The 23,445-nt window shown below is 39.1% G+C and overlaps 2 protein-coding genes across 2 annotated transcripts in view; one reads left to right on the forward strand and one right to left on the reverse strand.

Annotated features, from left to right (window-relative positions):
- Positions 1-5,758, forward strand: part of LHFPL5 (LHFPL tetraspan subfamily member 5) — a 14,964-nt gene extending 9,206 nt beyond the window's left edge. The window contains exons 3-4 of the mRNA XM_019667451.1: positions 1,861-1,887; positions 3,272-5,758. Coding sequence (XP_019522996.1) covers positions 1,861-1,871 — 11 coding nt within the window. The 3' untranslated portion in view covers positions 1,872-1,887; positions 3,272-5,758. The remainder of the gene's footprint in view (positions 1-1,860; positions 1,888-3,271) is intronic.
- Positions 5,759-7,443: 1,685 nt separating this feature from the next.
- The window catches only part of SRPK1 (SRSF protein kinase 1), a 65,981-nt gene continuing 49,979 nt past the window's right edge, over positions 7,444-23,445 (reverse strand). The window contains 4 exon segments of the mRNA XM_019667476.1: positions 7,444-10,432; positions 11,851-11,943; positions 15,456-15,525; positions 18,559-18,666. Of these exon segments, the coding sequence (XP_019523021.1) occupies positions 10,248-10,432; positions 11,851-11,943; positions 15,456-15,525; positions 18,559-18,666 (456 nt within the window). The 3' untranslated portion in view covers positions 7,444-10,247.

Consider the following 23,445-nt stretch of genomic DNA (forward strand, 5'->3'; position numbering starts at 1 on the left):
GGCTGGTTAACTCAGGTGGTTGGTTAGAGCACAGGTATAACACCAAGGTTGCAGGTTCGATTCCCACATGGGCCACGGAGCTACATCCTCCACAACTAGATTGAAACAACTACTTGACTTGGATCTGATGGGTCCTGGAAAAACACACTGTTCCCCAATAAAATTTCTAAAAAAAAAAATGAGTGCCAAAACCATTCAGTGGGAGAAATAATAGTGCTTTCAGTAAATGGTGCTGGAACAATCAGATATCTACATGCAAAAAAATTAAGTTGGACCACCTACCTTACATCATATACAAAAATTAACTCAAAATGGGTCAAAGACCTAAATGCAAGATATAAAACTATCAAACTCTTAGAAGAAAACATAGGTGTAAATCTTCATGACCTTGGGTTAGGCAAGGTTTCTTAGATATGACACCTAATACACAAGTAACCAAAGAAAAAAATAGATAAATTGGGTTTCATCAGAATTGAAAACTTGTGCTTCAAAGGACACCATCAAGAAAGTGAAAAGACAACCTCTATATTGGGAGAAAATATTTGCAAGTCATAATCATAATTCTAGTATCCAGAATATATTAAGGACTCCTACAAAAAACAAGAACAATACAGATAACCCAATTTTTTAAATGGGCAAAGGATTTGAATAGACATGTCTCCAAAGAAAATATACAACTGGCCAATAAGCACATGAAAAGATATTCAACATCATTAGTCATTAGGAAAACACAATTGAAAATCACAATGAGATATCACTTCACACCCACTAGCATGGCTGTAATAAACAAAGATGAAAACTAACAAATGTTGGTGAGCATGTGAGAAATTGGATCCCTCATACACTGCTAGTGAAAGTGTTTTGCAGTTGCCATGGAAAACAGAATGGCAGTTCCTCAAATAGTTAAATATAGTTTAACCACGTGACCCAGCAATTCCACTCCTAGGTATATACCCCAAAGGATTGAAAACATATTCACACGAAAACTTGTCCACAATGTTCATAGCAGCATAATAGTCAAGAAGTGGAAACAACTCAAATGTGCATCAACTGATGAATGGATGAACAATATGTGTATATTCATACAATGGCGTATTATTATTCAGCCATAGAAAGGAACAAAGTACTGAAAATTGCAACAACATGTATGAACCTTGAAAACTTTACATGAAGTGAAAGAAGCCAGATCTGAAAGACCATGTGTTTCATGGTCCCATTTATATAAAACGTTCAGAATAGGCTAATCCAAGGAAACAGAAAGTAGATTTTAGTAGTTGCCTGGGGCTGGGAAGACGGGGACTTGGGAGCGATTGCTATTGGGTACAGGATTTCTTGGATGAAAACCTTCTAGAATTCGATGGCAGTGATGGTTGTACAACCTAGTGAATATATTAAAACCACCACGCTGTACACTTTAAATGAGTTGAAGTTTTGTTAGTGTATTATATCTCAATAAAAAAAGGTTGTGCTGAGGAGTAGTGTCATATGAAGCGCTAACAGTGCCTGCATATTAGAGGTGATTAGTAAATACTAGTTCTTTTGCCTTTCTGCCTTTATAGTATCTCCACCTCTAACCAGCAGCAGCTCCTGTGCTCACAGCCCACGGACACACCTTTAGGTCCTGGGGGCACAGGGGTGAGAGAAGAAGTCTAAATTGGACTTGGCAGTCTGATAACAGAGATAATCTAACAATAGGGAATGACAAGCTGAAACACGCTGTGAACAAAAAGGGAAAGCCCGGGTCTTGAGTGTGAATAAGAGGAAGCTGCTCTTGTTTGGGGAGGGAAGACTGTGCAGGAAATTATCCTGAAAACGAGGCTTGGTGGTAAACAAAGAATGTTCTTTCTCTTTTCCTTGCAGAGGAAGTCTGAAGCCGCTGAAGGGTCGGTGAGTAATTCCACGGGTGGGTGGCCTGCGTGCCCTTGGCAGGGCTGTGGCCTCGCTTCCTTATTGAGTCGTCAGGCTGAACGAGTCCTGGGGCTGGACTGCAGCGGCTGCGGTGCCACCTGAGGGCGACCCGGGGTGACCTAGATGGCATCTGGGATCTTCACTGAGGGGCAAACGGGAACCCTTTAGTTTTACTTGTGTCTTGAGACGTGGAAAAAGAACAAGGAGAGAAGACATCATTTAAAACAGTCAGGTGGTTTCCTAAACTATCCTTTTGTGGAGCGTGGCAAAGAGGAATGAAGGTTTTAGAAGTCATTATTGTAATCTGGACCCTGATTTTCAGAATTTTGAGTGGTCTGTAAGAAACACACTAGACAGCCTAATAACATAGAAGACAAAAGTCATAAGAGGAAAACAAATATTCCAGAAAGCCAGGCTAATAGAATTACTGTATTGAGTATTAAATTTAGCTCTATGCTTCCTGATAGCTGAGACACAAAGAAAAACACGATTTAACCAGTTTTAATGTATGGTTGAAAAGGAAGCACAGCATATTAGTGTCCTTATTGTCTCTTAAGTTTCCAAAATGTGATTTAACAAGAACATTACGTAAGACGTTTTAAAAAAAGAAAAAGAAAGGAGCCCACAACAGCACTGCCTCCCTAAGAGCTGCCATTTCCACTGAGGACCCACAGCAGGCCGGGTACTTTGTGTGCGTAGGAGGGAATATCTCCATTTCAACTGATTTAGTTTTTGCAAATACCTTCCAATATGTGACCACATAGGTATACTTTTTGGGGTAATTATAAATCAGCACTGCCCCCTCCCTTATTGGATGTTTCTCAAACTTTAATATGCACCCAGTCTCCTGGGGGTGTTGTTACGGCAGATTCTGATTCAGCGGGAGGGGGGGCCACAGACACTGCCTTTCTAACCATCTCCCCAGTGATGGGGGCTGGAATAGGGGTCACCCTTTGAGTAGTAAATAATCATAGACATTTTCTCATGTTTTTTGCCATGTTATTGATTTTTTAAAAGCTGCCAACTCCACACCATTTAATTGTAAAACCAGACCCGGGTATTAGCCATTTAGTATTGCTGTCATAGATAATAATTTTTTGATAAATTCTGGAGTGGAATTACTGTTTTTTTCTTTTGAAAAAATTTTGCATCACAGTTTATTTACATTTTAATGGACATGAGTTTTTACTTGAGGGACATTGAACACGATCTTACACACTAATGAGGGAATTTGCAGGTTTGGGTAGAAATGAACCAAAATGGGGGCATATGTGGAAAAGGTTTTAATTTTTATTGGCTTTAAAAGTGTCACATTTTATAATCTTGTGGTTTTTTTTGTTTTGTTTTGTTTTTAATACTACAGGTCATCTACTTCCCTGACAATGGAAAATTAGGGATAGAATTCTCCAGAGAGAAAAACGTGTTCCTGCCACGCATCCCTGCCCCTGGCTACTGGAAGCTTGAAGCTCCGAAGTCTTTCATTATAGGAGTAGGATTAGAATCTGGCAGTCTCCTGAGACGAGACCTCCTACTGTCTCCAGAAAACTTTCAGGCGACGCAGAACTGCAGTGACCCACATCAAAGATACTCAGAGACATGGGTGGTATTCTCCTGACCAGGGACCCAAGTTCTCTTCCTATCCCTTCATACTCGAAAATTACTGGACCCTCTCAAGGCCTCACCTGTAAAACGAGGTGGAATGAGTCCCTGTCTAGCGGCCCCCTGGTCTGTGTCTCCGACAGCCTAATTAACGGAGGATGCCCTCCTTTGAAGGCACAGCAGAAACTGCCACCGGCTATCAAGGGCAACTGAAGAGAGGTGGCTGTGAGCGTGCTGGGTTATTTCAGGTGGAGGTTTAGGGCAGCCTGTGCCTTTCCTTAACCAATACACTCTGACAGCATTTTGTGTTTTTTTATGATGCTCATAGGTGGAGAAGGCATAGAGAGGCTCCCAGAACCTGACCCATCAGGAAGTTTAATAAAGATTGGGTGAATGTAGGATCTAAACACTTAGGAGACTAAATTGACTATTTTCCCCTTTGGAACCCCAAATCACGTTTCTTCATAGTACCCACACTGATCCAATCTGAACTGGCTATGAAATTCAGGAGTTTGTGTCCAAGTAATTTATAGTGACAGATGACACTTCTTGTAAAACACTTTGGATCTGCCACGTTAAGTGGTGCATCTTTTGCCAGCCTCCAGAGGGGAACTCAGTTTAGGTAAAACCTCATTGTAGTGAAGGCCAACAGATAGGTTCTCTTGGCTGCTCCCTGCCTGGGGAGTAGTGTATTAGAAACGGGGTCTTGTTGATTAGCTCAGTGAGTGACCCTAGGGGATGCTTGGTCCTTGTCCATTTACTCACTCAGGAAAGAGGAAACATGGGCACCGTTCTCTCATTGGGGAGAGGGGTAAATGCTGAGCAAAGGTGTTATGGGTCTTGTCGTTGTTTTGTCACACAGCAGTGACAAGGTGAACAGGTTTCCTATTCTTGGGCTGCAGGGCAGGATTTTTAACCAGTGCACTCTGACAGCTTGTGCAGGACGGCTTTTCTTCTCTAGTTCAGATGGGCCAGGAGTCAGAACCCTCCCAGCACTGTCTCAGTTTTGGCTGATGGTTAACTATTAAAATGGGGTTTACGAACAATCCTATTTGTTTTCTTGCACTGATAAAATTATGTCAGGCAAGCTTGAATGACAGAATTTTACAAGTTCTGTAGCTTAGTGAGTTTTCTAACTACATTTGTTTATTTCTCGTAATTTTACTTTTTATAAGACGCAAAAAACATTTCTAAAAGCCTCTCTACCCTCAAAATATTTCTCACTGAACTGGCGCTCATGGTGGTTCCCAGAAACTTCTGGGAGTGTAAGGTGCATCACCAGGCAGAGCGAGTGTCAGTGCTGGGGACGGATCTGCCAAGTTGTAGGATCCAGCGTTTCACTTTGGCTTTATCTTCAAGGAAACTCAGAATTTACCCCCTCCAATAATAGTGATGATTTTGGTTGACACCCTGTAACTGCTTATCAGCTCTTCTCAAGTGGCTTTACCTTTAAATAAATTCTTAAAAGGCACCTCAAATCTCATGTTTGAAAGAATACAATCAATAAAATCAGCACTCCTTTAACGAAGTTGTCTTATTCCTTCCTCACTTCTGGCTTGCCTCTGCCTTGGGCTGGGGGCTGGGGACGATTGTGACACCCAAGTTTCACCAATAACTAGCCCTGAGCAGAGATGGCCGTGAGGAAAGGGCTAGTCATTTATATCTGAAATGTGAACTGGAAGGATATCCCAAATGCTTTATCTTATATTCCTGCATTAATTACCCATTGCTGCATATTACCCACACCTCAGTGGCTTTAGAACATTCCAGTTTCTGTGGGTTAGGAATCTGGCATCTTAGCTAAGTGTCTCTGCCTCAAGGTTTCCCACCGGGCTGCCAGTAAGGTGGTGGGCCTGCTTCCAAGCTGTTTGTCTGCAGAATTCCGTTTCTCACAGGTTGTACTGAGGGCCTGAGTCCTTGCTGGCTGCGGGCCTCTCCATAGGTGTATTCACCTGGCAGCTTACTTCCGCAGAGCAAGAGGGTACAGACAGAAGCTACAGCCCTTTTGTAACCTTATCTCAGAAGTGACACCGTCATGTTTTCCTTAATCTGATTGTTAGAACAGTCACAAAGTCCAGCCCACATTCAAGGCAAGGGGACTACACAAGTGTGTGAATAACAGGAGGTGGGAATCGCTGGGGTGCTTTTAAAAGTATTGTTATTCATAATTACTTAAGTTTCTGCTGAAATGGGTGTGTACCAGAATGCTTTACTGGGACAAAGATTAAATTCTGCTTTATTGGGACAAAGATTAAGTGCTGCTGCTGAATGTTTATTTTGTAATAAATTAAGTGGCTTACGATGAAAGGGCCCTCAAAACTCATCCCATTTTCATCTAACCTCAAGAGGATTTAATTATAGTGAGGCCCACTAATTTCCAACACTGACCATACTTGCCTCTATGTTTAGTAAATCCAAAGCTACTAATGCAGTAATTTAGGGGTACAAGTTCTAAGAACATAGCTCAAGCTGTAGGCAGCCGACACACTATCCTAACACAGTCCAGTTCTGCCAACCGGAGGGCAAGGCTGGTTACTGTATTAAAATGGGCAAAGCTAGACGTGAATTACAGACAACAGATGATAAAAAGTGAACTTGGGAGGACACAAAATCAAATTGATCATCTATGTATTAAAAATCCTCCCTTTGTAAGAAATGGTGTAGCCAGTAACAGCACTGGGTACTAATGTAATTTTGCTTAATTCCTTAGTTTTCAAACTTCTAAACACTTAACATGATCTCAAATTTTCTGGCTTCTAAATTGTGATATTTCTGATATCACAAGGACTTGGTGTCGATTAATATTTGTGCAAGGACTTAAAAGACAACTGTGTATCATATAATTTTTAAATTCCAACTTAAAAAAAAAAAGGACTTGTGACAAAAATCACAACTTCTCTTCAGTAGGTCTCAAGGTCCAGGTATTATCTGTGTATATTGAAGACGGTGAAAGAGCTGGAAGTGACCAATGCCTTAACTCCAAACGCACTAAATCGGCGGGCAAAACACAGAGGGCTATCCAAGCTTCTCTGGAGTCATAAGGCCTTATTTTGGGAGCAAATCTAAGTTCAGACTCATTATCAATAAATCACCAATATTCTGTGACCCAGTGGCCTAAGAGAAAATCACTTTCCTCCTAAGGCCAAACTGGAACTCTATAGGCTTCAAAAATGAAAGAACGGGCAGCAATGAAATGCATTTGCAACCTGGGCCTGTTCTGGGGCAACAAAATGGGTTTCCCTGTGGACACTCAGGGCAAACAAAGAGTTACAGGTGGGGTTGTAACTCCACCTCCGTTCGCTGGTTGTTTTGAGACAGCTGTATGCATTCCTAGGACAGCATTTAAGTTTTCCAAAACCCTGGGAGTTCTAGGTATACATTTAACACAGGCTTGGAGAGGCTGCCTAGGTTGGTCAGTCTGGTGAACCCAGTAGTTTGATGAATCCCAATTGAACTTTTTTAGGCATTTTTTAAAACAGGTTACATTCTGGTCAACACTACATATGTCTTAAGTATGACACAATTAAAACAAATGAACTAGAACAGCTTATGTATAGCTTAGGGGTGGGGAAGGACTTTCTATGAATCACACTTAAAAATACCACAAATGAAAATGAAAGGCAAATTAAAAACTAGAAAAGTATGTGATGGAAAAAAGACAAAAATGCATTACCTTTAATATATAACAAATTTTTACCAAGTCATCAAATAGGGAAGCACACCAAAAGAAAGCTGGGTAACATAGGCAAATAACTAAAAAGTATCAGATGGGTAATAAAACCCATGAAACAAGTCTCTGACTTCATTAGTCACCCAGTATGCAGAGTAAAACAAAATACTCCCTTTTGGGGGCAATCAAACTAGTTATTAGGAATAAAATGAGTGATTGCAATAGGCCCACTGAATTCTCTTGGTCACAGCAAAACAGTCAAACTGTTCACAAAAGTTAGGCAAATTTATTAAAAGCCTTAAAAATGTGCTTAGTCTCTGGCCCAGCCATTCCATTTCTAAGAATTTATCCTTAAGGAGTGAATCAGACAAGTGTATGAAAACCTGTGTACAAGTGTTCACCATGCTGGGGCCTCAGTCAGAGTTCACAAATCTTCGGCATTTTGCACACACTGCGATTGCAATCTGAGGGGAAAAACACACACACCACAAATATTCTGGGGAAAATGCTATCGGACGTAGAGAATTAACAATTTTCTTAATATTTTCCAAAATGTATTTTGTTAATCCCACCCCACCCCCAATTTAAAGACAGAAGCCCAGCTACAAGCCCCACAAAATAGTACGTGCGCAAGTTGTACAGTTTCATTGCATATTTAAGTTCCCAAAGCATATGGAACCAATTCTTTCCTCCACGATTAAGTTTAGGTCAGACCAACTTGGACAACAAATGAACACCAAGTCTTCTGGAAACATGTAGGTTATTAAATTATTTATTGTATTGCATTTACAAAGAAAACAGACGATGCACCCAGTAGAAAGAATAAAAATGTTTTCAGGGTTTTATTTTTAACTGACAGCAAATAGAAATCCTTTAGTGAGATCATGGCAATTTGACAGAATTATGATTAAGTCCAACAAAGGTACGGGGGTGCTTGGAAGATCGAATTCTACAGCTGCCTCTTTCCACAGCTTCTGATTCATCTGGCTCCTTAAATGATGGGGGGAAAGCCCTTATTTGGTGGGGAAACATTTCCAAAATGAAATTATAGATTCTCTTACTATAATTTCATGTCAGTTGTTAAAATGGGGCCTTCTATTTGTGTTTTTTTGGTTATTTCACTTTAATTTCATCACCAGAATTCCACAATTGTGATTTTACAGTGTAGAAAAGAATTCAGTTCTAGTCTGCTATTGCTTTAGATATATGTATCGCTAAAAACCCAAAGTGGATAAGAATTGAATAATTTTCCCTGCCGTTGTTTGATACAATCTATTCTCCTTATTCTTGATACGTGCATAGACAGCCTCACTTAAAATTCTTTCTACAGGAACATGTCTGATTTCAGGACTACCCAATCAAGAATCCGATGAATGGCTGGCCATAGTAATATGTTTATGAGTTAAACGGATTGCATAATTGTGCCACTTTTCCCTTTGCCATTATTGGTGGATAAATGACAGAATCTAGAATCCAGTCTCCTGTGGAGAAAGTTGGCTACTCAGCAGTCTCGTCGGTAGCTTTGCTGGCAGAGCCTCAAGTCACACCTCCTTGGCTTTCTGTAAAGCAGTCCTGTAGCCACTTCAGGAGGGTGCCGTAATCTCCAAGGCCCACTTGGTCCATCTGAACGAGTGGTGGTGACCTCAATCCTGCCCCTCTTTTGCTTTTCAATATGACCCGAGGAATATGTAATGTAGGGCAAGGCAAGTCTAGGAGAGGCCCATCCTAAAATAAGATGCACAAAGCCTTTCTCATTAAAAAAAAAAAGAAAGAAAAAAAAAAGAGCCTCAAGTATATCTCAAAATTGCAGTTAAAAAACTTATATTATACAAGGAAATAGCAGCACAGAATGGCTAATCTTCAACCAACCAAACAAAAAAACCAAACCAAACATAACAAAACAAAAAAAGCCAAAACAAAACCCTCAAAATAAACAATGAAAAAAGTACCACCCCACCCCTCCCCTTGGTTCTTTTATCCTGGGATTTCTTTTAAAACCTGAAGGCTCTGAGAAAATGAGACAGGCAAAGCCACAGAGGGAAACTGCTTCAAGGCTAAATTTTGGACAAGGTAAAGAAAAAGCTGTAAATAAAAGTAAGGGGACTGCTGTTTGGAAAAGAATCAACAACTCTAGGATATTTTCTTCTTAGATGGGAAATCTCTGAAATCCAGATCACCTTTCTAGAGTCATCCTGGATTCTTTAGTTATAGGGCAATAAACTCAAGTGCAATGAGTAAAGTGCCAGCCAGGGATTAAAAAAAACAAAACAAAACACAAAACAAACAGCCAATCAAAATAACTGCTGTTAGGGTAACAGAAGACACACAGGAACGGACTGTTTGCAGAACATCTGTGGTTCTGTAGAAATTACTAGTCAATGGTTGTTTTTGTTTCCATCAAAAATCAGATGGAAGATTCAAGGATCTTAATAGTTATTAAAGGATGAAAAGAATATGACAGTGCTTTGAACAGTGATAAAATGGTACCCAAATTTGGTGTTCATACAGCTCATTTTAAAAGATAGCTTAAAAGTCACAGAAAAAAATGAATGTAGAGAACAACAGAAACAATCCAGGAAGATGACGCACCCTGGATACAGCCAGTTTAATGTCTCTGCCATCCAGAGAAGTAACACCCTTTTTCTTCCTCTCATCCTTATGCTGGCAATAGGAGATGCACTAGAAAGTTTGACTCTTAGAGTCAGTGAATAAAAGGATGAGCTCATACATCTTCATAGTTTTTTAAAAGGCTGCTTATAATTTAAAGGATGTCCTAATGGAAAGACAAGGGTACAGGGCGAGAGGCTGTTTCACATTTTAGTCCATTAGTCTTTGGCAAAGCCCAATCAAGGCCAAATTCACCTAGGATGCCCAATGGCTGTGGGAGAATCTCCACAGGGTCAAGTAAGCAAACCCAAATGAACATGTTGGATTAAAAAAAAAAACAACCAAAAATACCCAAAAAACTAGAAACCCTTCACCCTGAAAAGGGAAGAGGGCAATTCTAGGAGAGGAGGGGTGGAGGGTGGAGGGTCAGCAAGAGAGCTCTGCTGTGGTGCTGGGCGGGGGCTTAGGAATTGAGCCAAGGGTGCCGGAGACAATCAGCAGCGGTGGCTCTCTTCTCGGGGACCAGCTCCAACATGGGCAGTAAGAAATCCGTGAAGCCAGCTGCCTCTTCCTGAGACCACTCATACTTCTCCACTAGAACCTCAAAAAGGCCCCAGGGTTTCAGCTTCGTGATGTGTTTCAGGTCACCTATGGTAAAAACAGTACAAAGAAGCTGACCAACACTGACAAGTGACACAATTCTTTCGTGGAAATCCAGAAACTAATCCAGGTAGTCTATAAAGAATCAAATGTTGCCACCAGAATCTAACCCTCCATTCACAAAGAACCTCTCCTCTAATGCGTTTCTTAGAGAGAAGTGTCTCCATTTTTCATTAGGGCTTAAATTTAAGAAAATGTATTTGCTCCACCATTCCATGATTTTAGTTCCAGTCAAACTGGAAGGGCCTGTCAGGTATTCACTAAAATGAGTATTAGATGATTTAAATAAATGCCTATGTACTCAACATGGTTTCAATGGCAGTCAGAGGCAGTTTATAACCACATACCAAGCACAATTCGCTTGTACTTTTTTTTTGCCTGATAGTCTAGTAAATGTTGCTTCAAAATGGGAAGTAATTTAAAAATAGAGGGCTAAAACCATGTCAAAGATGTATAAAAGCAACAAAACTAAAAGAATAAATCTCATACACTTTCAGATGGAGTGTCAATCTATTTTTTGCTTCTTTGACATAACATTTTTTAGAAAAGATAGTCAATTATCAGTGGCTTATTAAGTAGATGCTGCTTTAAGCTGTTTTCTTATACAACTCTTATTTGAAGTCTCTTATGTGGGCAGTGAGTGCCCATTTAACTGCCTACTTGGTACACGCATTCCATTCATCTGACTTTGTACACAAGGGGGACTCTTAGGAAGCACTTCACCATTTTCTGGCCCAAAAACATTAAGAAATGTTTCTGAGTATGCTTGCTGTCAGTGTTACGGAAAAATTATTTTTCTTATCACTGTACAGGTTGTGAAGAAAAAGTATCAAGTCAAAAATCTGAGGTGAGAGTCTTACCTTTGTTTCCTTCACTAAGAACTGGTAACATAAACTTATGAAACTACAAAATAGACAGTTAACTCATATGACCAATGTGTTTAAGTGACCGTGTTAGGTGACAATGGGCTACAAGACGAGTACATGTAGTTCTGCCCTTAAGCTTAAACTAAACTACTTGCCCTTTGATACAGGTGCTTAGGCCAAATGCTAGCAAAAATTTGCCCATTTCCAGAAGTGCTGTGTAGGAGTAATCAACCAACTAGTGCCATAGTAACTAATTTAATACAAAGTAAACACTATTATTACCCCAATTCAAAAATCGGCAAGCTGAGGTTGTGTCACTGGCTGCACAACTAATGGAGCAACTGGGATTTGAACCCGGATGGTCTGGCTCCAGTTTCTGCTCTTGACCCATCATTTTCCCTCTCTGCTAAGTAACAGCCCAGCATTCAGAGTAGGACCATCCTTCTGTGGGGTCCTGGGAAATGTACCCAGCTGTACTTACCTCTTAATGTTTAAACATTTTTGCCCCCTTAATGTCTGGGGACAAATACATTATTTTACCTTTTTTGGTGAAAAATTCCTTGGAATATTTTCCTGCCACAATGAGCTTGCGAGGCACCTTTCCCAGAAGTTCTATGATCAATGCAATGTGATCTGTATGTTTCAAACATTTCAAGAGGGGGAAAAAAAGACATACATAACAGGAGTAACAAATGCAGTTCTAGATATTGGCAGAAAGAGCAGCATGCACACCTTTGTCAAGCATTTCAGGCTTGCTTTCTGTCCTAAATGGGAAGGACTCTATCCATCTAATGGAGAATCTGGAAAAACCATAAAAAAAGTCAGGTGCCCACTCCAATGGGACTTGAGTGCTAAGTAAAAACGATTCCTGGTGTGAATGCTCTGCTTCCTGAAGTTGTATCCCTGGGGCCTAGATGAAAACTCACGTTAACAATACTACCTCTGCGGCTGAAGAAGTCCTGTGAATATTTCCCACTGAGGGCAAAGCGTCTTGGAATTCTGCCTATCAGCTCTATAATGTGCGCAATGTGGTCTAAAATAGAAGGGTAAGAAGAACAGGATCAAGGACAAGCTGTAAAAGAGGTTTTTCTATGAATAGCTTTTTCAAGGCCTAGCTGTTTAAAAGTAACTACAAATAAAACCAAGGATACTCAAGGGGAGACTGAGAAGGCCAAGAGTTATTTCAGGTGGCTGGTCACCTGACAGAAGCTGGCATGTCCCACTCTGGAGTTTGGAGGCTTATCTATACCTTTATTTCTACTTTGTCTATATATCTAAGTTCAGGTGGGTTTTTGAGGGAAAGTAAAAAAAAAAAATGTACCAATATGCTTTAGACATTCTAGAACTGTTATTTATTTATAATACTGCTCTGGGCTTCAAGCAGTAATAATATCCCTTTATTTAAAAATGTTCTTGACGATTAAAGCATTAACATGATTATTTGAGTTTTCACAATCACCCTGTAAAATGGGTGAAAGATTAATACACTTTTTAAAGATAAGAAAACAGAGAGAATGGCCTACTTGAAGCTATAGAGCTAATAAGATGTAGAATGTGAATGAAAACCCACATTTTATCATGTCTAGTCCAGGGCTGTATTTTTTTAAAATTTATTTTTATTTATTTATTTATTTTATTTTAATTTTTTAGCTGAGCCATCCTGCCACCTGTTGGCAGCTCAGCTCAGGTCGGGAATTCAACTGGCAACCCTGTTGCTCAGAGCTCGCACTCTTGAGTGAGCTCCTGATCAGCTGAGCCACTCAGCTGGCCCTGTGTTTGTTTTTTTTTTAAATAAGTCACACTTTGAAAGTAACACTTAGCTCAAACATTTCAGTGTATGGCTACTGGACTACTCGCAGGCCATTGAAATGTCCAAGTCACGTAGTGCCCTGCAGCTGTCACAACGTGAACATGTGCTATGAATACACAGGGGGTATGCGGTCTCCCAGCAGGAAGTGAGCTTAAGACCAGCCAGCGTCCACACGTACAGGCAGCTTTGCTGCCCTTTTCACTTTGTAGGCGACAGAAACCAAGGATAAGAAGAGGGTTTAAAAGCGATCGCTCCTAGCCAAAGGAATTTATAAATGCATTTAATCCTATGGTTACAGAATCATCAATGTCAAAAGGAATCACTTAAAAACTTCCAATAATGTATCTTCTAGGGGATTAATATGCTAGAGACAGCCATGTATCTGGGATTTTGTGAAGGTTTCAGGTCATATCTGTTTCTCATGTAAAGGACTCACTGGTGTCATTTTAAAAGAGCTTCACATTCATTAATTCACTATAATCTCTGGGCAGTTTTGATTGAATTTATGGCTTGGTAACAAGTACTTGGCTGCCAAGAAATTTCTGCCGATTTTAGGCAGGACCTGTAAATGTCTTTGTATAAATTAATTGTGAGACAATAGTTTATCTTATTGTAAACTTCCAAGTGAAATACTGGTTCTTTTAATAGTTTTTCTATATCAAGGAATTATTTTTCCCTTGAAATTGTTATTTTACATTTAATTCCAACAACCTATCTCTGGCTTATTGATTAATCATAGGCTTGATATATTTGACAGGCAAAATTATCAAGTATTATTATATGAGTTAGGGCTGTGGAACATCAACAACCACAGAGAACGTGCTACTTAGGCCCCAGGCTTACTATGACTTATACCAAACTGGATATGCTAGAGACAGGGGACAAGGGTTTGCTTTTTCGTGCTCTTATGGGCCAAACTGCAATAATTCGAGGTTTCATCTAAGGACTGTTAGCATTGACTGGTACAGGAAGGAATAAATTATGATCTAAATATCTAAGATAGATGGCTCCCCCTTGTTCCTTATTTGGGACTTTTCATATACATTGCGATTTTCAGGTTTGATAGCTTTAAGACCCTACACAATATAATTCTAGCCACTATATGTACTCTGTACCACACACATAGGGAGTATAGGGAACTAAAAAGAAAAAAAAAATCAATTACCCTTACAAACATATAAGTAGGGCATTTCTAAAACAATATAAATCTATGCCTCAAACTTATAACCCAGAAAAAAAGCAAGCAGAGAACAGGGAAAATAAAGTATTTACACAGGTAGTAATTACAGTATATTCTCACATGAAGCTTATGTATAGAAAACATGTCCAAACTATACCCACTAAAGCAGGTATTTGGCTATGGGAATTCGTTAGCATAGCATTTTCTAAATAGTATGTGTCAGGAATATCAGCAGACCCTACTAAACTGCCTATTAATATCCCAGGGGACCACAGTTATAGAAATAGAGCTTTCTTGTTTCTGTAGAGCACAAAATGTGATTTCCCAAAGAATTGAGGAAAGCACAGAAAATAAAGGACACACTTCCACGCTGGGAGGGCATACTGCTACTGTTCTCTCAAAGTAATCCCCATAAATCCTGAAAACGAAAGCTGCCTGAACTGTACAATAAAGAAGGCAAAACATTTCTTTAATAGTTTTTTTCATTCACATTATCTCATCTAGTTATATGGAAGCCACCATGATAGAAGCCTCCCCCATCCCCCACCCCGAGTTGTCTGCTTTCACAGCCTTTCAGATAAAGCAGATGACAGCTTGGGCTTTTCTCACTGGCTATCACAAAATGTAAATCGATATTATTTTATTTTTAAAATGGAATTCTAAATGTTAGTATAGTTTTAAAAGAAAAAAAACATGGCTTTAATTTCCAGAAAGGGGAAAAATGAATGCTAAATGTTGCAGAATTTATATAGACAAATAGGACACAGTCTCTGCATTCAAGTAGTGTGTTTGTATATTAAAATTATTAACTTCCAAATAAAGTTGGAGACATAACTAAACAACTAGCTGATGAACAGGTAGATTCAAACTGGGTAATGAATGAATCACTGATTTACATAGAACAGAAGAATGCAAATTTCAGCTTAACCAATTGTGGTCTTTTTTCTAATCTTCACGTAGAATTCTTTAATATCTATTATAAAATAGCTAATATTTATCTAATACCTAATATGAAACATCTTATATTTCTCTTTTCTGGGATTTATATATACTTAGCATGCTCAAAAGACTAAGGCTCTTCGGTACTAACAAATGGTGTTGGCCACATGCGGGAAAGTGTAACGCCCATGCAGACACCCTGTGAAGGGGACTTACCTTCATCTCGAGTGTACTCTTCCCCCGAATGAGGTTCAAACAAATAGTCACCTGTGGCTAGTTCAAAGGCCTAAGAAAAAGAGAAGAGCATATGAAAGCATTAAAAAAAAAAAGCCTTTGGGAAGCTTATTGCTATTTGGCTCAATATTAAGTAATTTTTCTTCTTGGAAAAACCTGCAGATGATCATTAAAAAAAAAAAATCGAAGATTATTCCTATAGAGCTTTCCTTCCACACCTGTATCTTAGTAAAATGGAGCAGGGAAATTGAAAACTCAGTTAATACCAACATGTGAATTATTTTTCAAAGTCTCACAGTGGGGGTTCAGTAAAGATATTGATCAAGTTTAAAAAAAATACAGAAAATTTTCTAAAACTTTAAAATTTTCCAATTTTTTTCACCTAGATACCTACAGTTCTCCAGAACTATATTTTGGAACATAAGGAAGTTGCTAGTAGTTACAATTTTACAAATAATAGCAAAAAACCCAACCCAAACCAAACGATCACAACATTGAAACTGAAAACTAGCAGGAGCTCTACGAAGATTACAGCACCTAGTGAACACCCTTTCCTGTACAGATGAGAAAACTGACTAAATGGAAAGGCGCAGCCCGTCCTCCGAGCCAGAGCTCCTGATTCCCATGCCCATGCTTGTCTCACACTGATGACCTAAGAGCCTGTTCTGCACCACTCAGGGTTACAGGGACAGACACAGGCCAAATCAGTTACAAACCCAGTGTGCTGGGCATCCAGACAATGGGATAACTCAGTGCTAAAATGACATGCACTGTCAGGTCAGGAAAAGACACTGAGGAACCTTAAATGAATATTACAAAGTGAAACAAAGGGCTACATACTGCTGTATGATTCCAAGTATGTGACATTCTGGAAAAGGCCAAACTATGGAGATAAAAAGATCGGTGGTGGCCTGGGGGGAGGGGGGGAAGAAGGGAGGGAATGAACAGGTGGAGCATAGAGGATTTTTATGGCAGTGGGACTGTTTTATATGATGCTATAATGGTAGCTACATGTCATACATTTGTCAAAATCCACAGAAAGTTTGGAAATTAAAAAAACATCTATTCTTTATGAATTCTTAATGTTCTTCACAGAACATTCCCTTTATATAGCTGCCCTTCTAAACTTCGCAGTCTCAATCACTAACGGTGGAGATGATCTCGCAGCTTGTCCCTACCTCTCAGAAAGGGTCCCAATCTTTCTATAAATTAATCGCACTGGATGCAAGATGATCCACCTCTCCAGGCACTTCTGATATTCCAGGATTTATGCTTATTCTCTGAGTATGGCCAAATTTAAAGCAACATTTCTATGTCTTTCAGCAAAGTGAGAGAACTTTTGGGGGAACAAATGGGGCTCAAGTTCTCATGGTGTTATCTCATGTCAAATAAGTGCTTTCCTTCTATTGGTGAAGAAAATGCCTGCACTTAAGCTGGTCCAAACAGGGGGCAGGATTAATCCTCCTTTTACCTTTTTTTGCCTTAACGTCTTAAGCCTGACATAGCAAATACTATGTTAAATAGCAAGCAGGACCTACTGTCCTCAAACAATTAACCCACTACGAAGAACCACATGATAGATCAGATGCCATCTATAAGCTCGCTATATTTTATAGTCAGTGCTATCTCTATCACTTATTTTCTCCAGCCAATCAATTCAAATCAAATTCCTCAAAATCAAAGCTTTTAAAGTACTGAAAGAAAGGAGTCAGATTTTAGTCCAATGTTTTTTCATCTTGAGTGCCTAATGCCAAACCTTACTTTATTTCAGACAGTTCTTTACCTTAAAAGCCACTGATATGCCATAATAATTATTTATAAAGTCATATCATAGTAACAGCACAGCTTTAACGCTATTACCTTTGGAAGACAGTTTTTCAGGAATGCTGGGTGGACGACTAAAACAGGTAGAGGTTTCTAGTCTATCCTTTCTCTTTCAAGTTTCCCCCAAGAGTTGACTGTGAATACTAATCGAAATGGTAGTTTAATATATTTCTTGTTTAATTCACTCATTTGATGGCCCACAAATATTTATTAAGTACTGTTGTATCTTAAAGAAATCGTTTGGTCTTTGTTCCCCTTTCCTGAAAGGGAGCCTCTAAACTGTGAATTTCCAAGTGATAAGAGTGCCTTTGTCATTCACAGTGAGCCCTGGGACACACTTCAAATTATACTCCCGAGGTGACTCATGATGAGCCTGAGTTCTGTGGGTCATTCTAACAAATTGCTGGATCAGAAAGGAAGCAGAACCCCCCAATCTGTAGCCAGTTGGTCAGAAGTGCAAGTGGCCTGTGGACCTCGGAGCTCGAGGTTGGTTTCCGAGTTGAGGGGAGCTTTGTTGGAAACTATGCCTATGAGGTTTATGATAACTCTAGGGAGTTAGTTAGCATCAGGGCTGCATGGAAAACACCCACTGAAAATGTGCCAGGACCTGAACCAGGCACTTAGCTATTATAACAGACATGATTCCTGCCAGCACAGCACTGATAAACTAGTGGAAGAGAAATAAACAAATAAACACACAATTACAAGAATATACTTCATTTCAGGAAACAACATAACACGACCTAACATGGCTATTTGTGGGAAATCATTTAATATCAACTAAATCTGACCACCTGAGTAGTTGCTTGCCAGGGACAAAGCCGTAACTTAGAAATCTACTGATGATTGAGCTTCACATCTTACGAGGTGCAAAGATGTCTGAGTAACTGCTGAACTGTACAGAATGAAAAATTTCAGGGGTTTCCCGAATTTGAAAATAGATCAGAGCTGAAATCAAAAGCAACACCACTTCAGAGCAGTTGTTTTTAACTGCCACACCCCCACCCGCCCCAAATCTGTAGTAAGGAACATTTGGTTCCTTCACCTAACAAGAATTTGGCAGGAACCAAATGGAATGCGAGATGTTTATAAGTAGCTTTTGAATGCAGACCTCTCCAGACATAGGATTTAGAGTACTAGTGGTAAGTCACACAAAAAATTTTTTCTATTTCTGAATTTGCTGGTCTACTGAAATTAGCAAACAGGGTAAGGTATGTTACTACCAAATAACGAGTGAAGGTCAAGGGGAAAAAAACATTACCATGCATGCTGTGCTCCAAATGTCAGCAGGGGTATTATAGCCAGATCCTATCAGAACTTCCAAGGAGCGATACTGCCTTGTTTGAATATCTTCGGTGAAATGTTTGTGCTGAGTAAATGGAGAAGGAAACAGTATTTTAAAATTCATTTATTCTAAAAAGCAACAAGTCATGATTGCTTAATAATGCAAGGAGGTTAAAATAAATTCTCTGCGGTTTTCTCCAAACCAAAGTTTTTGTTTAGCTAATTCCTTAAGTATAATTTTGATGCAATTAGCGCCAAACAGCACTTTGCTTTTAGTCTACTCCAAATTATTTTTGCAAACATCTGAATATAAACTTAATATACAAATTAGAGAATAACATTTTTTTTTTAAATGTAGGTTTCAAGTTTCAAGAACCTTAAAAACAGCACCTATAAAGAATTCTTGAGTGATGTCAGCATCACGGCAGAGCGAAACATACCCTTTGTCTCTCCCCTTCAATCTACAACTAGTGGAACATCTGTCACTTAACCAAGATTCCTCTGACCAACACGTTAGGATGCCTAAGAGATCCACACATCTGGTACAGCTGAAGGTGGGTGGATTGGAATACAGGAATGGTGGAACTGGGGGAACAGCAGGGATGGTGCCTGAGACCTGTTCCCCCAGTGGCAGCTAAGCCTGCAACCCAGTGAGCACGGTAGCAGCAGAGGAAAACAGGCTCGTGATGGTGCCTTCCTACCCCTCCCCATCCCCTGAAACAAAAAGAAGGCCAGTAACATCGTAGGCATGTGCAAACCTGGCTTCGGTAGTACCCGAGACTCAGATGACCCTCCCTGGTCACACTGGGGCACCTGTCATCTTGCTGACCCCAGCCACACAGGAAGCAGCAAGGCACCAGTGACCCTGGAGCCATAAGCAGCTACTAATAGAACCTATGACACTTCTGGCAAAAGCTGTGGAGGGTGGAAAGTGTTGGCTCTCAAACACAGCTAGAGTCAGCTCAGGTAAGAGAAGCCAAAAACTTGTGCTATAGTGCCACCTACCGGAAAACAAGAAAAGGCCTCTAATTACCAACCTGGGTAAACTATACCTAAACAAGAGAAGCATCTGCTAGTTCAAATGCACCAGCAGAGGAACAACCCATCAAGCACCATGTATGATCATGGTAACACAAAAATAAAATGACAATTCTCCAGAAAACAAACTCAATGTCATGAAAGATTGTGATATGAATGATAAATAATGCAAAACAGCTGTCATGAAGAAACTCAATGAGATACATGAAAACTCAGAAAGGGGGTCAACTAAGCTCAGGAATAAAATTAATGAATATAAGGCATGCTTTCCAAAAGATACCGAAACTCGAAAAAGGAACCACACAAAAATCCTGGAGTTTAAAAACTCAATAAATAAGATGCAGAATGCATTAGAAAGCACTGGAAATAAAGCAGACCAGATGAAAGAGAGAATTAGCGAGCTCAATGACAGAAATCTATTGTAGAAATGATTCAGATGGAAGAGCACAGAGAACTAAGATTAAAGAAAAAACAAGAAACAACTCTACAAGAACTCTCCAACTCCACCAGAAAGGGCAACATAAGAATAATGGGTATCCCAGAAGGAGAACAGAGGGAGAAGGGAACAGAGAGTCTCTTTAAAAAAATAATAGATGAGTACTTCCCAAACCTGGAGAAGGAACCGAACATACGAAGTACAAGAAGCTAATAGAACACCTAATTATCTCAACGCAAAAGAGACCTTTTCTAAGACGCTATATTAAAACTGGCAATGATAAAGAAAGAATTCTAAAGGCAGCCAGGGAAAAAGACAGTAACCTACACAAAGGAAAAGGAATCCCTGTCAGGATATCAGATTTCTCAGCAGAAACTCCTCCGCAGGCTAGGAGAGTGTGGAATGGCACATTCAAAATATTGAAAGATAAAAATTGCCAGCCAAGACTAATTTATCTGGCAAAGTTAACCTTCAGATATGAAGGAGAAATAAAGGCTTTCCCAGACAAAGAAAAGTTGAGAGTTCAACACCACAGGACCTGCCTGACAAGAAATGTTGAAAGGAGCTCTCCTACCAGAAACAAAATGGCAAAGAATACAAAACATTGAGTGAGGTGATAAACAGAATCGGAAAATTGCAACTCTATTACAGAATATGGTGTTAAGCACTTAATTATTGCACAAAGGTAAAAGGGAAAGCATTAAAAACAACTATAGCTACTTTAATTTGGTAATGAACACAAAGCATAAAAAGGAATAATTTGGGACAACGAAAACATAAAAGGGAAGAAGAAAAAGGATGAACTTCTATAGGCAAATGAAGATAAGATGCCATCAAAAGAAAAAGAACTACTCAGGCCGGCCAAATGGCTCAGTTGGTTAAAAGCACGAGCTCTGAGCAACAGGGTCGCCAGTTCGATTCCCACATGGGCTAGTGAGCTGCGCCCGAGCGGAGTTGCCGCTGAGCTGGTGAGAGCGCATGCTCTTAGTAGCAAGGTTGCCAATTCGACACCCTTATGGGATGGTGGGCTGCCCCTCCCCCCCACCCCCCTCAACTAGACTGAAAGCGGCGACTGGACTTAGAGCTGAGCTTGCACCTTCCACAACTAGGATTGAAGGACAATAACTTGACTTGAAACTGATAGGTCCTGGAAAAACACAGTGTTCCCCTTCCCCAATAAAAATCTTTAAAAAAACAAAAAGAAAAGAAAAGGAACTACTTTATCTATGAGACATTTTATATAAATCACATGGTAACCACAAATCTAGAACAAAGACACAAAACATAAAAAAAGAGGAAATGAAGATAATCACAGAAAATCACCAAACTAAAATAGCAGACAGAACCACAAGGGAAAAGAAATAATGATGATATAAAACAATTTCAAAACAACAAAAAAAATGGCAGTAGTAAGTTCTCATATACCAATAATCACCCTAAATATAAATACACTGAATTTACCATTCATAAGGCACAGAGTAGCTGGATGGATTAAAAAAAACAAGACCCAACTACATGCTACCTTCAGGAGACTTATCTCAGCTCCAAAGATAAAGGCTCAAAGGAAAGGGTAAAAGATGACACTCCAAACAAATGGTATTCAAAAGCAAGTGGGTATAGCCATATTTATAGCGAACAAAACAGACTTGAAGCCAAAAAAGGTAACAAGAAACAAAAATGGATATTACATAATGATAAAGGGGACAATCCATCAAGGAGACACAATGTTTATTAACACATATGCACCCCACTTAAGAGCACTAAAATATATAAAGCAATTATTAACAGACCTAAAAGGAGAAATTGACAGAAACACAATAGTAGTAGGAGACTTGAACACCCCACTTACACCAATGGATAGATCATCCAGATAGAAAGTCAACAAGGAAACATAGGCCTTAAATGACCATTAAACCAGATGGACTTAATAGCTGTATACAAAACATTCCATCCAAAAGCAACAAAATACACATTCCTCTCAAGTGCACATGGAACATTCTCAAGGAGAGACACAAGTCTCAATAAATTTAAGAAGACTAACGTCATATCAAGCATCTTTTCTGATTACAATGGTATGAAACTAGAAATCAACTACAAAAAAAGCGGTGGAAAACAAATCACAAATATGTGGAGATTAAACAACATGCTACTGAACAACAATTGGGGCAACAAAAAAAATCAAAGACGAAATCATGAAATACACAGAGGCAAAAATGAGAATACAGCATACCACAATCTATGGAATGTGCAGCAAAAACGGTATTATGAGGGAAATTTATAGCAATACAGGCATACCTTGGATCTATTGTGGGTTCAGTTCCAGACCACCATAATGAAGCGAGTTGTAACCTTTTTGCTTGCAATTTGTAAAAAATGCATCTGTAAAGTGCAATAAAATGAGGTATGCCTATACTGACATACCTTAAAAAGCAAGAAAAATCTTGAATAAACAATCTAATCCTACACCTAAAGGAACTAGAAAAAGAAGAATAAACCAAACCCAAAATCAGTAGAAGGAGAGTAAAAATCAGAGCAGAAATAAAGAGACTAAAAAGACAACAGAAAAGATCAATGAAATTAGAGTTGGTTCTCTGAAAAGATAAACAAAAGGGACAAAACTTTAGCTAGACTCACTTCAAAAGAAGAAAAAAGGTTCAAACAATAAAATCAGAAATGAAAGAGAAGTTACAATGGATAACACGGAAATACAAATTATCGTGAAAGGGTACAAATTACCCTTGTACACCATACCAAAGTGGACAATCTAAAAAAAAAAAAGGATAAATTCTTAGAAGCATACAAACTTCCTAGACTGAATCATGAATAGAAAATCTGAATAGATCAAACACTAGTAAGGAAATTGCTACAGTAATCAATAACCTCCCCCCAAACAAAAGCTCACGTCAACATGGCATCACTGGTGAATTCCACCAAACAGTCAAAGATTTAACACCTATCAGTCTCAAAAAAATTGACTCATTTTAACTTATTTTAAAAGGCCAACATTACCTTGATACCAAAAACTGAAAGGACAATACAAAAAAAGGAAATTACAGGCTAATGTCTCTGATGAACACAGATCCTCAACAAAATATTAGCAAATAGAATACAACAATACATTAAAAAGATCATACACCAAAGTCAAGTGGTATTCACTCCAGAGATGCAAGGATGGTTTCGACATCCACAAATCAATCAGTATGATAAAATACATTACCAAAACGTAGGATAAAAATCATATAATCATCTCAATAGATACAGAAAAGGTATTTAACAAGACTCAACGTCCATGTTAAAAAACTCAATAAAATGGGCATAGAATGAAAGTACCCCAAAATAATAAAGTATATATATATATATATATATATATATATATATATATATATATAT

This window comes from Hipposideros armiger, unplaced genomic scaffold (assembly GCF_001890085.2).
Source record: "Hipposideros armiger isolate ML-2016 unplaced genomic scaffold, ASM189008v1 scaffold_497, whole genome shotgun sequence".
Classification (NCBI taxonomy): Eukaryota; Metazoa; Chordata; class Mammalia; order Chiroptera; family Hipposideridae; genus Hipposideros; species Hipposideros armiger.